Source organism: Orcinus orca, chromosome 1, assembly GCF_937001465.1.
Source record: "Orcinus orca chromosome 1, mOrcOrc1.1, whole genome shotgun sequence".
NCBI lineage: Eukaryota > Metazoa > Chordata > Mammalia > Artiodactyla > Delphinidae > Orcinus > Orcinus orca.
Genome location: NC_064559.1, coordinates 181,086,250 through 181,101,401, shown reverse-complemented (window position 1 = coordinate 181,101,401; position 15,152 = coordinate 181,086,250). Strand labels below are relative to the sequence as shown.

At 41.6% G+C, this 15,152-nt stretch overlaps 1 protein-coding gene across 9 annotated transcripts in view; it reads left to right on the top strand.

Annotated features, from left to right (window-relative positions):
* MACF1 (microtubule actin crosslinking factor 1) overlaps positions 1-15,152 on the top strand; it is a 327,256-nt gene that overhangs the window by 187,482 nt on the left and 124,622 nt on the right. For 5 of the 9 annotated variants that reach the window (XM_049695358.1, XM_049695322.1, XM_049695320.1 and 2 more), the window contains exons 31-36: positions 380-487; positions 673-771; positions 2,514-2,666; positions 2,973-3,061; positions 5,902-6,037; positions 9,561-14,996. In XM_049695358.1, the coding sequence (XP_049551315.1) occupies positions 380-487; positions 673-771; positions 2,514-2,666; positions 2,973-3,061; positions 5,902-6,037; positions 9,561-14,996 (6,021 nt within the window). The remainder of the gene's footprint in view (positions 1-379; positions 488-672; positions 772-2,513; positions 2,667-2,972; positions 3,062-5,901; positions 6,038-9,560; positions 14,997-15,152) is intronic. The other 4 variants (XM_049695337.1, XM_049695359.1, XM_049695342.1 and 1 more) reach the window with 1 other exon arrangement.

The following is a 15,152-nucleotide window of genomic DNA, read 5'->3' as shown; positions in this document are numbered from 1 at the left end:
CTACTGTGGCCCACAGGCTAAATCCAGCCTGCACACCTATTTTATATGGCCCATGAGAAATGCCTATAAAAAATCAGAAGAATAATACCTCACAACATATGAAAATTATATGAACTTCAGCTTTCAGTGTCTCTAAGTCATGTTTTATCATAATACAGCCATGCTCTTTCATTTACTTACTTTCTATGGCTGCTTTCACTTGCAGTGGCAGAGGTGAGTAGCCACGACTGAGATAGTACAACTTTCAGGAAAAGTTTGCTAACCTCTATTCTAAAGGATCGTCAAAATGCGTTTCACCATTGAAATGCTGTGATGCTACTGCATGACAGTGTGAGCTCTAAGCCCTGTGTAAACGTAGTTCAATGTCTTCTTCCCCCAGGACTATGAATTGCAACTGATGACGTACAAGGCCTTTGTGGAATCACAGCAGAAATCCCCGGGCAAGCGCCGTCGCATGCCTTCCTCTTCAGATGCCATCACGCAAGAGGTGAAAGGGTGGGGCAAGGACATGTGCCGCTGTCTTCCCTCAAGGAAAGATTCGCTCATCGAGGCCTTACAGTTTGATTACTGTCGAGCGTGTGACTTCATGAAAACTTCCTCTTATTGTCAACTATTTAAATTGACTTTTCTGGCAGATAACTTATCTAAATTGTTTTTTTTTTGGAACCGTAGTTCATGGACTTAAGGACTCGCTACACAGCATTGGTGACCTTAACAACTCAGCACGTGAAATACATCAGTGATGCACTCCGGCGGCTGGAGGAGGAGGAGGTGAGGGCAACTGGGTCCTAAATCATCTTGAAAGTAGAATGAAAAATCTTGAACCTCATCTGTCAAGATTTAAAATGCACACACAGCCAGCCGATGTCCATTGTTCACAGTAGTCATGTTCTATGAAGGCACTGTACACACTGCACCAGCAAATTCTTTTTTTTTTTTTAACATCTTTATTGGAGTATAATTGATTTACAGTGTTGTGTTAGTTTCTGCTTTATAACAAAGTGAATCAGCTATACATATATCCCCGTATCCCCTCCCTCTTGCGTCTCCCTCCCACCCTCCCTATCCCACCCCTCTAGGTGGTCACAAAGCACCGAGCTGATCTCCCTTGTACCAGCAAATTCTGAATTCATGCATCCAGGGGAACACAGGGATAGGTTACTGCCAGCTTCTGGTCACATCACAACATTTTTGTCAATGGATAATGCACAACCTGGTTTTATGTGTGTTTTTGTTTAAAAACACATGTTAAAATATATCTTATTGATTCACTAACACTGAACTCATGGCCGAGAGCAATATAACTCACACCTGAACAAAGCTTATTAAACGCATTTTCTCCGTAAGGCACATCACAGCCTTCTAGTGAATAATGAGGACAGACTGTCTTGTGTCTGACACTCCCACTTGCAAGTATCTTTATTACAGAAACATTATAAGCATGAAGAAAGGGATATGAACAGAGATCGTTAATAAAGCATAATTTGTTAAAGAGGAATAGTGGAAATATCCAAATTCCATATGATGGAATGCTATGAAGCTGTTAAAAATAATGAAATACATTTAAATGAAACAACAAGGAAAGATATTTATAATATATTTTTTGAGGAAAAAAGCAAGTTGTATGTATAATTATGATTTCAGTAATAACAAAACTGTGTGTACCACAGAGGGACAATACGGGCATACAAACAAGTTTAGAAATATATATACCAAATTCCTGAGGAAATGAGATTAAAGGAACATATATTATGAATTTCAGATTGTTTGAGTTTGTTGTAATGAGTATGCAGTCTTTTTGTAATTATGAAGATCTTCTATGTCTTTGCAAAATAAGTTTCCACATATTCAATAACACTTATAAAAGAAATGCTGTTGGAAACATTAACCCATACCAACTTTTGCCCATGTAAATTAGCAAAAGACTTCCTTTCTGTCAGTACCTACCTCATTTAATCTCTGTAGATGTCCATCTTTTCATCTGTAAATCTAAGAATTATGAACATATGTAAGATGCTATATGTGAAGGGCTTTTTAATTAATTTTATTTTATTTATTTTTGGCTGTGTTGGGTCTTTGTTGCTGTGTGTGGGCTTTCTCTAGTTGCAGTGAGCGGGGACTGCTCTTCATTGTGGTGTGCGGACTTCTCATTGCGGTGGCCTCTCTTGTTGCGGAGCACGGGCTCTAGGCGCACGGGCTTCAGTAACTGTGGCTCGCGGGCTCAGTAGTTGTGGCTCACGGGCTTAGTTGCTCCACGGCATGTGGGATCTTCCCAGACCAGGGCTCGAACCCACATCCCCTGCATTGGCATGCGGATTCTTAACCACTGCGCCACCAGGGAAGCCCATGAAGTGCTCTTTAAAATCAGTAAATAATTATTGACTGCCCATCACATGTTAAAACAGCATGCTTTTTTAGAAAAGTGCTAACCTAGATATAATGTATTTAGCTATGAATCAGGCCGGTGTAGTAAGACATTGACCAAGATACTGATTTTCTATTTCCTCTTCTAGAAAGTGGTAGAAGAAGAAAAACAGGAACATGTGGAGAAGGTTAAAGAACTTTTGGGCTGGGTGTCTACCCTAGCAAAGAATACACAAAGCAAAGCTACCTCATCCCAGACCAAAGAATCAACAGACATTGAAAAAGCTATTTTAGAACAGCAGGTGAGTAGAAGGTCCATCTGTCACTTCCTGGGTAGCATAATATGTGATTACTCATTAAGTGGAATAATATGTCACATATGGGCCGCCAGGAACGATTATGATCTCAATAAGTGTTAACTTCCAGGACTTAAAGAAACTTAAGATGTCATCTTATTTGTACTTCTGCTTTCTAGATCACTGTATATAGTGGTAATAATCATCTTACCTAAGCTAATTTTTCCCCTAGGATTTTATTTTAAGTTATTTCAAATGATTTTTGGTTCTTTAATATCTTGGGTTCTGAAACTTTTTTCTTCTACTGCATAGGTTCTGGCAGAGGAGCTAACAACCAAGAGGGAACAAGTCTCTGAGGCCATTAAAACTTCACAGATCTTCTTGGCCAAGCATGGTCATAAGTGAGTATTAAATGAGAGATTACAGCACATCTGGGGGAACTGGATCTACCTGACTAAAAACTTCAGGTCATGATCAGGATTTGGGCTGGAGACTTCAGGGTGGCAAGAGCCAGATTAGGAAGAGCCTTGTAGTTCATCCTGAGGAGTATGCATTCTACCTGCTGGCTATGGGGAAAGATTTTAAACATGATTGGACTTCGTTGATAAAGGTTTCTAGAACAGTTTTATAGAGAATGGATAGACATGGGACAAGAGTAGAGGCCTGAGAGACCAGTTAAGTGGCTGTTCTGATAATATAGGCAAGAAACGACGAGAGATGGAGAGGGGACAAAGATTCAAAAATCTTTGAATTGGTGATGCTGCTAACCAAGACAGAGAATACAGGAGAAAGTATGGGTTGAGGAAGAAGGAGGCAGCTATAGTTTCAGACATTATGAATGTGAAGAACCCACCGGACATCAGAGGGTAAACTTCCAGTATGTATTTGGAAGTACCTGATACATTATTTATGCCTTATGTAGTTCCACTAAAGGTGTCCAGTGGGCAGCTTTATGTGTAAATTTAGAATTAATGAGAGATGTTTGAAGTGACAGAGATTTTAGTCGTCAGCATAGAAGAAACCATGACTGGATTAGCTTACAAGGGTTCAAGGGCTTCTCGGCCTATAAAGGAAGCCTTAGAGAAGTAAGAGGAAATTATGAGTGATACCTTAGAACCCAAGAGAGAACAGGGCTCCAAAAAGAAGGAAGTGGTCAAAAGTCAAGAAAAGTTAAAACTGAGACATGGCTATTAAATTTGGCGAGTTGGAAGCTTTTGGTGACTCTGGTGAAAAGCTGGGGGATGATGTCTGATTTAGAGTAATGGGGAGCACATGAGGCGTGGAAGGTAGTGATAATGAAATTAGACTACTCTTCCAAGGAGCTTGGCCATGGGAAAGGAGAGAAATAATACAGCAAGTACTTAGAGCAGAATTTATGTTCAAGAAAAGGTTTTGTTTTATTAAAAGATCGGGGAGACTTAACTGTGTTTATGGACTGAGTCTCAAGGACCGAAAGGGAGAGAGAAATTGAAGTCATAGGAGAGGGGTTGCAAAGGATGTAGGAGAGGATAAAATTTATCCATGGTTAGAAAATACAACCTTAAACAGGAGTTGAGACACCTTTTCCTCTGAGGTCTGAGGAAAAGGAGATTAGGAAAGGTATGGATACAGATAAATATGTCAGAAGTGAAGTCAGAAAGTGAGAGAATTAGTGCCCAGTGGTCTGTATTTTGTCTTTGAAATAGGGAGAGAGGTTGTTTGCTGCAAGTTAGAGTGGGAGCCTCCAAGAGGATTGTCAGGAAGCACGGAAGTCCAGTAGAGGTTAGAAACCAGGAAGACCTCTTCTGTTGACACGTGGTTTTGGAATCCCCCCACTAGACAGACTTAGGCTGCATGGGGGAACAGAGAAGTCCAGGAATTTGGTTGATCTGGGACTGGAGTCTTGTTAGCGAGGAGAGAGTGCAAAGATAATAGGGACTAATTGAGATGGTGGCCTGTGGGTCTGGACTCCAAAGAGAAGAAACTGAAGAAAATGGAGAGGACTGATGGATTAAGAGAGGTGGAGGAGTCAAGGAAGGTTTGGGAAATCTCAGTAAGCTGATGGATGCTTGTAAGATGAATCTCAGGATTCAGTCTCAGAAACACCACGTAGAATGAGAAAAGGAATTCAAGATAGTGATAACTTCTGGGGAGAGAGGGATAGGAACAGGGTTGGTGACAGATACACATGGGACTTTAATTCTATCAGTAATGTCTTACGTCTAAGAAAAGGATCTGAAGAAAATTTGGTAAAATACTACAATAAAATTTGGTAAGGTTGGATAGTTGGGTAATGAGTAAGTGAGAGTATATTTTATCCTTCTCCTTTGTCTCTTTAAGAGGTTTTGTTTTTAAAAGAGAAGAGCTGTAGGAGTAAAGAAGGAAAACTAGCCAGGTAGGATTATAATCAGAAGTTACAATCCGATAGTAGATTTTTGAAGTTTAAAATTTCAGAAGTGGACGATCCTTGCACACAGGGGAACAAGGTCTTGAGGAAAGGAGTGCTTGGTGTGCTGCTGCCATTTCTTCCGCCTTCAGTTTCTGCACCTTTCGCAGAGCGTCTGACAGCGCTGTGTTGGGACAAAGCATCCAGAGGTTCACCACCTCTGTGATCTCATAGGAGCCACTGTGAGGAGGGTCCAGGGAAGAATTTACCATTTTCAGTGGAAAACAAATGGCGGTTACTAGCTATGATGACTTTGTACTTTGGGTTTGACTTGCTGCACCTTTCTATATAGTAAGACACCAACTGCTTAAAAAATAATCCGTGAGACAGATACGAAGAGGAGCATTTTAAGATGTGCAGTCTCTTTGGAAAAAGGATCAAACTCTTGAACTCAGCATCCTAGATATGTTTGTAAATAAATTCCTGGCATAAATCCTTAAAAAAGTAAAATAAAATTTCAGAAGTGGAATAATTTTAGATGATGGTAGCCTCCAAGTTTGCCATGTGTGGATGGGGCTGAAGTGGTGTGGCGCGCATTTGGATTGAGAAGGTCGCAGGACTACAAGCACCGGGTGTTAGATAATTGGTGACGTGAGCATTGACATAACCAACAATCATGACTTGGTTTGAGATGGACAGGAAAGCTGTGAGCTGGATGCCAAAGTGTTCAATGAGTATGGAAGAGTGACCGGATGATCCATCATGAACAGTGATGAAGGAGAATACTATCCAAGGTGGCAAAGTCAGTTTGAAGCAATAGAGAAGAGTTTGGGGAAAGGTTTTTCTCTGAAAGAGCTTTCATGCTTCATATTCCAGGCTCTCAGAAAAAGAGAAGGAACAGATATCTGAGCAATTGAATGCCCTGAATAAGGCTTACCATGACCTTTGTGATGGTTCAGCAAACCAGCTTCAGCAGCTTCAGAGCCAGCTGGCCCAGCAGACAGAACAAAAGGTACTTTTCGTTTTCTCTCCAAATGTTGGAAGGGTACCTTTTGAACGGTATGCAGGCAGCTTTGCTGATTGGGAGTCATGATCACTAGCTTTCCATGACGAGTGTGACTTAATTTTTAACCTCACTGTAGCAGCCATGTGTCTCGTGTTTCTTTACTGGGGTTCCACGATGTGTTGGTCAGTCAAAAATCACTAGAAGGTGCTTACGGCTAACCCGTTAGACCTGGTTCACTGTTGTGTGATCTTCCATTCTGTGGCAGACCACAGTCAAGGAGAACCTAAATGCTATATTATGTCTGATCAGAAGGCAATAAGGTTACTCTGTGGCATTGTCACTCAAAAGTTGATAGCCAAGAGTTCTGAATATTGGGAAGTAAAGGCTGTGAACCTCTTCCCCCCATACTTTTTTCCCTGTCTACTACATAAATGAGAAATGTTAATTTCCAAAAGAAACTGGTGGATTAGCTGCACTGACTGAGACACTGGTTCCCCTTACCCATTGTCGCCCCATCATGTGACATCTTTACCAGTTCCCTCTCATGTTCATTTCCTGGACCATATGGAAGTTGTTAAGTTCCTGCTGGTTGTCCTCAGTTCTTCCTGGATACGTGTGTGTATATGTAAACTTACCATATTATATACATGTGTCTCTGGGATATATATGTGTGTTTGCCTGCTTGTTTCCTATGTTGTGAAGCAATGGCCGAATTCCTTGGGGCAGCCGGAAGTGAAGCTCCTGTGGCAATCGGATTTGGTCTAGATGTTGCTCAAAATGATATTCATACAAAACATGCTTTGACTCTGGTCATGAAATTTGTGCAACGGGAGCTAGAGTTGTAAAGACCACAATGCAGAACCAGCTGTGATTTATTTGAGAGCAGATTTCCAAAAAGAACGTGCTGGTTTAACATGCTCTGTGTGAGGTAGCCCACTTCTAATGGCTCATCGCTTCACCATATATGGGAGTACGTGAAGAGTTTTAACAATTGCTTGCTGAGAACATTCAGTTCTCATTTTGAAAGGTTAAAAAAGGGGAGAAGGAGAGAAAGAAAGTCAAGCTGCTGAGCACCACTACATTGAGCATGATGTGTCCCCTGTTACCGTTTGTGTGTTTCATGTGAAGTATTGTTCTGATTAACTGACATCCTTGCTTACAAGTTTCACTAACCCTTTGGAGTTTAAGCACAAATGCACAAAGGGAAAAGAGGACGACCTGTTTGGGGTTCTTTTTTGCAAAAAAACAAACAGTCGCATGCTGGACGCTAACACCAAGCTTACACTGTGTGTGCGATACGGCTGAGCTGCTCCGTAAGGCTCTCTCTCTTATCTGCCCAAGGCACACCCTGCAACCCTGGTAAGTAGAAGCCTTTTATGTTTTCTTTCCTCTTCTCCCTCTGTCTTTTTCTGCTTGTTTAGGTCAGAATGCCCATGTTTGGTGGGGCTGAAATGAATTTCTCCGGAGTATTTCCCGATACAGTGATTCCTGCCTCTCCTCCAATTACGAGGGTGTTAGAAAGAACAGTCTTTTCTCTTTGGCTAGACTCCAGGCCTTTTTTCAATACCAGCATTTCTGAGACTCTGTGAACTCACAGAAGAAATTAGAGGTTTCCCCAAAGAATCTTTTCCTTTGTCATATTGTCTGCTTCTGCATAGTCTTTACGTGGATTTTGTAAAAGGAATTTTTCACATATTTCAGAGAGTCACATGCCAGTGGGATTTTTCCTTCAATCTATAAAGACTAGCTAACTTGTAGGTTCACATAGCATACGTTTACCCTATACACGTTAAACTCTACATTCTGGGTCAGAAAACAGAGGGAGGATGAAGAATAACACATAATATTTTAAATAGTGTGGAGAATTCTCAGTTATTCCATTATTTGAACAAATACAGTGAGATGAAGATGCGACCCAGATCTGCTTCCTCATTTGCTGTCTGTTCTGCATCTCCGATAGTGTGCAACTAATCAAGCTTGAAATCCTCAGGGCATGTTTTTAAAATCTGGGGGAAATAGGTTAATGATTTTAAGGATTTCCTTACTATTTATCAGCTTATTTGTTTATTCATCAAATGTTTCTTTAACTGCTGGTACGAGTCCTGGACACCCACTGGGCAAAGTACCTGCTCTTACGGAGCTTACGTCTCCCTGAGACAGAAATGAAATGCATTATATAGGAGGCAAGGAAGTGATTGGCAGTTAACGTCAATAAGATCCTCCATGAATAAGTTGAGTTAAATAAGGATCAAAAAGTAACACTGACTAAAGAGGGATAGATAAAAGCATGTATAGAAGACGAAGCTAATGCACACTAACAAGAAGAAGTAGAAAGTTGGAGATTAATAAAAGTGATGAAGTGTTCTAAGTGGTAGAACGCTGAAAAGATTTAATTTCTGAATAACATCATATTGCGATGAAAGGCTTCAAAATAGGAATTCTTCAGAAGCTGTTTTCAGGCTTTTTTGTGAGGGTAATTTTGACAGTGTGTTAAGGCTTGCCTTATTCTCTGTCGTTAGTACCCAACTCCTGTGTAAGATGCAGCTCTACTGTGCTTATCCTTCCTGCTCTTCCGGATCTGACTGGGGAAGATCAATAAATCTAATAGCTTGAGATTTAGAGTGAGATCTTGGTTTGATTCTGGAACTCATTCATTTTGTGACCTTGGACAAGTTACCTAATCTCTCTGTACCTCAGTTTCTTATCTGCAAACTAAAAATTAATTGCTTTCATAGGATTGTTGTGGGGGTGTCAGTGCTTAATAAATATATTAAGTGTCCAACAAGTAGTAGCTGTCATCATGATGATTGTACTACCCATTCTAGCCTGGACTAGAAGAAAAGTTATTAGTGGTTCCAGAGTCAAGAGTCCCTAGTCTGCTCCTTCCTTGACTTGCTACTTCCAATTCCTAGAGCTAATTTAACTCAGAGCCATTGCCATGGGACACGCTAGCACTGGCCACCAAGAGTATGACCGCTCCAGTTGCTAAACAGCTGCCTGAGTAATATACACAGGGCCATTTACTGAGCTGCACAGCTGTTGCTGGGCTGCTTAAGTCTCTCTTCGAATCCTGTGGACCCATCGCGCTGAACTCATCGGCAGGGAGGTCCTACTTCAAGAGTCTTCTGCGTGGATTGCAACACTGAGAAGTTGTTGTATGGGGTTGAATTCTCACTTTGGGGGAGCTGGTATGTGTCTGTAGGAGCCTTTGTGGTGATTTAGTCTTACAAATAGCTGTCCCCTCACTTTCACTGCTTGCTACTTTGTAGAGCTTGTCACTCAGATATGCTTAATGCTGCCATCCCTTGAGTAATCTGTGAACTTCTGGCCATGTTAAACATTCTGTAGTTTAGAAAAATTCTTTTTTAGCATTAACACTGCCAGGCTTCAGAATGTTTCCTACAGGTTGGGGCTCATCCAGGCTGGGTTTTTCTTGTGGTCAGAATTTGATACACTGTAGTTCTTTGAATGATTCTTTTCAACAATTGTGCTTCTCTGATTCAGTGTTCTTTTTCATTTTCTCTTGTAGGGCTGCAGAGCAGTTGCTGGGGTGATTGACCTAGGCACAGTGGAGATATTTCCCATCTTCAGAGCCATGCAAAAGGGCCTCATTGACCAAGACACAGGCCTTGTGCTCCTGGAATCCCAGGTTATCATGTCTGGCCTCATTGCCCCTGAGACCAGTGAAAAGCTGTCTTTGGAGGAGGGCCTAGCCAGAAACCTCATTAATCCCCAGATGTACCAGCAGCTCCAGGAACTAGAGGATGCCCTGTCCTTAATCAGCAGGCTTACTGAGAACAAAGGCCCTCTTTCTGTGGTGGAAGCAATTGAAAAGAAAATAATCAATGAGAAAGTTGGACTGAAAATCTTAGAAGCTCACCTGGCAACTGGAGGTTTCAGTCTCCCCCCTGATGAGAACTGTATTAACCTAGAGGAGGCTTTTCACCAAGGCCTCATTTCTGCCTGGCTTTACTCAGTGTTAGAGTCTCACCTGAGATCATCCAAGAACTTGATAGACCCAAACACAGCTGAGAAAATCGGTTTACTGGATCTGATGAGGAGATGTATTGTCTACCAGGAATCAGGGTTGAAATTGCTGCCTGTCAAGCAATTGGCAGGGGGAATGGTGAGCTTGAAATCAGGCCGGAAGGTTAGCATTTTCCGTGCAGTTCAGGAAGGGCTAATAGATAGGCAGGTCACTGTCCGGGTGCTGGAAGCTCAGCTTTTTGCTGGAGGCATAGTAGATCCAAGAACAGGACACAGACTTACAGTGGGAGAGGCTGTGAGACATAATTTGATTGACCAAGATATGGCCTGTGCTCTTCTCATAAGGCAGCTTCAGACAGGAGGCATCATAGACACTGTCACTGGGCGTAGGCTGACAGTAGATGAAGCAGTGAGCAATGATCTAATAGCTGCTAAGATTGCACTTGTGATTCTGGAGTCCCTTTGGTCATTCATGGGGTTGCTATGGCCCGAGTCCGGAGAGATTCTCCCAATTACAGATGCCCTGGAACAAGGTATTGTGTCTACTGAACTAGCCCATAAAATCCTTAGTGGCCGACAGCATATTAAAGCCCTATTTCTACCAGCAACCACAGAGATTTGGTCCTGGAAAAAAGCAGTAGAGAATGGTATGTTAGACAAAGATCTTGCCAATAACTTGAAGTCAGTTTGTATCCCTGATGTGATGCCCCACATGCAATTAGCAGACTCTTTAGAACGAAGCAAATTGAACACGAATCCTGGAGCGGCAGGTGTGCTGTGTAGCAAGGGCCAAACTGAGGGCATGGCGAGCCATAACGAGAAGCTGCTGTTTCATCTGATGACTCACAGCTATATTAATGTGCGGGATGGACAGAGGCTGCTCCTGTTGGACAATGAGCTGATAGAGGCACTAACAGCAAGAGGTGATCAAGCAGGTCCTCCAGAAGTGTTTGGAAGTGGGCACCAGAGACTAGATGCTCCTGAGAAATTACAAGAATCGGTGAATGTGAAAATCACAGAAACTTTCTGTGATGGGCTGACTGTGAGGCCACATGAGTTCCAGTTTTCTTCTCAGAACAAAGAAGATCCTGATCAGGCAAATTGCACTGAAGCAAAAGGCAAAAAGACCATTGTAGAAACAGAAGAGAACACCAAAAGGGACCTGTTTGTAGGGCAACAAAAAGTGGGAAATCCAAATGTTGATACTTTGAAGGTCGTAGATAAAGTCAAGTCAGAGTTTAAAAGGCAGTTGTTAGACACCAAAAAGGAAGACCAAATAGAAGTGTCTACCAGAGAAAATGTCAACAAAGGATTTCTCCTTATGGTACCTCCTGAGGAAGCAGAAGATGTGACTTTGGTGGAGGACAAAGATCCTTTTCCTGTTGAATCACCAAAGGAAGAATGGCAGACTCTCAGAAAGACTTCCTTTATGTGTCAGAAAGAACAAGCAGACACACTTGAAACTGAATATACTCTAGGTGAAACTGGCAGACCTCTCATAAAACCCCAAAGCAGAAAGTCACAATTTCAGGTAGAGAAAGCTCTAGTTTTAGAATCGGAACTAAAGTCTGAAAAGGATAAGAATATTCATCTGGGCAGAAAGAAAGCATTAAATAAGACTTGTTTGGGTAGGGATGACCATAAACAAAGTCCAGAAGGACACAGCATGGCAGGTGGTGGTATGATGTTGTTAGAAAAGACAGACAAGGAAGCTAATGGCAGTGAAACTTCCCTGTCATGCAGTCATCCTTCAGAGTTGCTTGAAGAAGCTACCTTAAATATATTATCTACACAATTACTAGAGGGCGGTATCTTTCATGAACAGACAGGTCAAAAACTCTTACTAAATGAAGCAATAGCCCGAGGCCTTGTGCCTAGTCACACTGCTGTGAAACTTTTGGGAAAGCTGAACATGTTTCGGGGCTTCTTTGACTCTCAGACCTGCGAGTCTTTGAAAACTGAAGAAGTCATTGATGAAGGTCTAATGGATGAGAAATTGTTACACAATGTCCTCATGGCAGACAGAGCTATAAGTGGTGTCTTAGACCCTCGTACCCACACACTCTGCTCTGTGAAGGAAGCAGTTGCCATTGGACTTCTTGACACACAAACAGCCACCAGAATTTTAGAGGGGCAGGTGGTGACTGGTGGAATTGTTGACCTGAAACGAGGCAAAAAGGTTTCAGTAACTTTGGCCTCAAATCTTGGCTTGGTGGACAGTGCTGACCAGACAGAGCTTATAAATCTGGAGAAAGCTTCTAAAGGCAGAGATGCTGAAAAAGCAGTTAGAGAGAGATTAATTAGCTTACAATTGGAAACAACTGGAATTATGGACCCTGACAGCAAAGCCCCTTTAACAGTTGTGCAGTCCATTGACAGAGGGCTTTTGGAGAGGGATGAGGCCATGCAGTTGTTGACAAAGCAGGTGGTAGATGGAGGTATCATTCACCATATATCTGGGATGAGACTTTCTGTTGATAGTGCCTTTAAACATGGCATTATTGATGAAGATTTAGCCGAGCAACTCAAAAAAGTTGAGAGCTTAAGCCTCCATCAGTTCTCTCATCCTGAAACAAAGGAAACTGTTTCCCTCTCTGAAGCCATAAAATTAGATCTTGTTACCCCGGACTTGAAGAGAGAAATCCAAGAAATTCAGGCCTTGGCTGGAAGCTTTATAGATCTCATTTCTGGCCAGAGATTGACCTTGGCAGAAGCTGAAAAAGAAGGACTCTTAACTAATAAAGAAATGTTGTCTTCAGGAATGATGAATGGGATTATAGATCCTGAGAATTACAGACTTGTTCCCTATGCAGAATTAGTAAAAAAGTGTAAGATTGATATTGAATCTGGACAGAGGTATCTAGAAGTAATCCCCTTCTCAGACATTAAAGATGGAGCAAGTGACAAAGTACTTACATTGTCTCAAGCAATTCAGCTTGGAAAAGTAGATTTTGCAGCTACACTGAAGGTTCTGGAAGCTCAGGCAAATGCTGGAGGAATTATAGACACTGCCACGGGGAAAAGATTGACATTGGCATCAGCTTTGGAACAGAAATTAGTGGATGAAAGCATGGTCCGAATTATTGCATCCCGTCAGGTTTTAGATGGAGGAATTATTGACATATTTAATGATCAGAGAGTGACTTTAAAGGAAGCTATTGAGAAAAGACTTATTAGCCCTGAACTGGCAACTATAATCCAAGTAGATACCTTCGAGTCCTGTGATCACCAGGCTCAGAGTGAAAAGCAAGATGGAAGTGAAGTATGTGAACTAAAGAAAGAATTTCTAAGAAAGGAAATGTTAATTGCTTGCAGTCAGACTGCTGAAATGAGTTGTGGTAAAGGAGAAAGTGAGAAATTATTTCAAATTGAAAACCAGTCTGCACAGAAAAAGGTTAAAGTGAGAGTTTCTAATGGGGAGCAGGCAAAAAAGAGCAGGGAAATTTCATTAAAGGAATTGGAATGCAAGGGTCAGGTTAGGAGATCTTCTCGAGGTGCTAAAGAATCTTTCAGTGTCATAATTTCTAGTGATGGTAAAGGTAAATCATTGGGCCAAAGTTCAGTGACACACCCTCACTCAGAAATTTGTGATTTGAACCCCAAAGAGGTGGCTTATAATACCATGGAAAAAAATACAAATGAAGAGCAAGAAAAAACAATGGCACAGACAGAAATTATTTCTCAAATGAAACAGTTTATATCAGGTCTAGATTCTAAAGAAATAAGGGAAAACCAAGGAGAAATTATTTCAGAAGTACAAGAATCAAATTGTGAAACTCCGGGCAAATTGCCTAGTCAGCAGGTTATGCAGAAACCAATGAAAACCAGGGAGAAAGGTAAGAGAGGAAAGAGGGAGATGACTGTAGAAGAAAGTGTCAAAACACGCAAACCAGCAGTTCTTTCAGAAGAAAAGCTGAATCAGGAAACTGCCATTAGAGATGACCATGACTCTAATACAGAGAGTCAACCTGTGGAAATAACTATAAGTGAAAAAGGGAAAGAAACTGATGGGGAGCTGGGATTTTCTGTTGTTGGTGAAGCTGAAGATTCTTCTTCCCAAATGATACCCAAAGGAATTTCTGTAAGAAATCAAGATGCTTTAACATTCTTCAACTCTAATCAGGTCAGTGAAGGCGATGTGAAAAATTTAAGCCTCTGCTTGACTTTAAAACCAGAAGAAAATTTATCTCAAGAAGTTACTGTTGGGACCCAGAGTGAAATACTCTCTTCTTTGACCCCACAACCTGAAGGATTGTGCTACCAGGAACCAGTTGGAGAAGCCCAAGTTGCAGACACATCCCCAATTTTCACAACAGAGAAGTCTTTCCGAGGAACCACCAGACAGGAGACCAGTTATCGTCAAGATTCTTGTGTTACTTTTAAGATTAGGGAAACCAAAGATCTGACTTTCTCATCTAACGAAAGTAAAGAAAAATCATACCAAGAAGTACCTTTTGACTCAACAAGCACTGTTAAATTGGAAGAAATTAGAGTAGGCTCCAAAGATGTCAGTTATTTGGAATTCGCAGACAGAAAGGACCTTCGTCCTCAGGACAACAAAAGTGATGGTGAACGTTGCGGAATTCTTGAATCTAAAATAGTAACAACTCAGGAAATAACAGGGGAGAAATTTCTAAAACTGTCAGTCCCTATAGTTACTGGTGCAGAAGCAGGGTCCTTTGAAGGCATAGTGACTCAGGGAGTTCCCAGAGTTTCAGTGTCTCTTCTCCCAGAGAAACTGTCCAAAGATGTATCTCGAAAAGAGAGTACAGGACAAGAGGATGCCACCATTAGTCCTATTCCAGAAAGCCGTGAAGAAGAGATGGTACCCCTAATATCATACCCCACAATGAAGATGGATGAGAAAACACCACAGGAGAAACTCAGAAAGAGCTCAGAGCCTGGCAGTGAACAAACCCCCTTCATGACTGCACCGGGGGGAACGAGTGTGAACCCGGAGCCCTTCAGGGCTACCAAAGTAAGTTACCCAATGGTGTGTGTGTGTGTGTGTGTGTGTATCTGTTATAGCTAATTTCATGCTAAGACTCTTGACAAGATACTGAGTTTTCATGTGTATAATTGTATACATACATACACTTCAGGGCACTAGATGATTCTCTAAGATATAACTTAG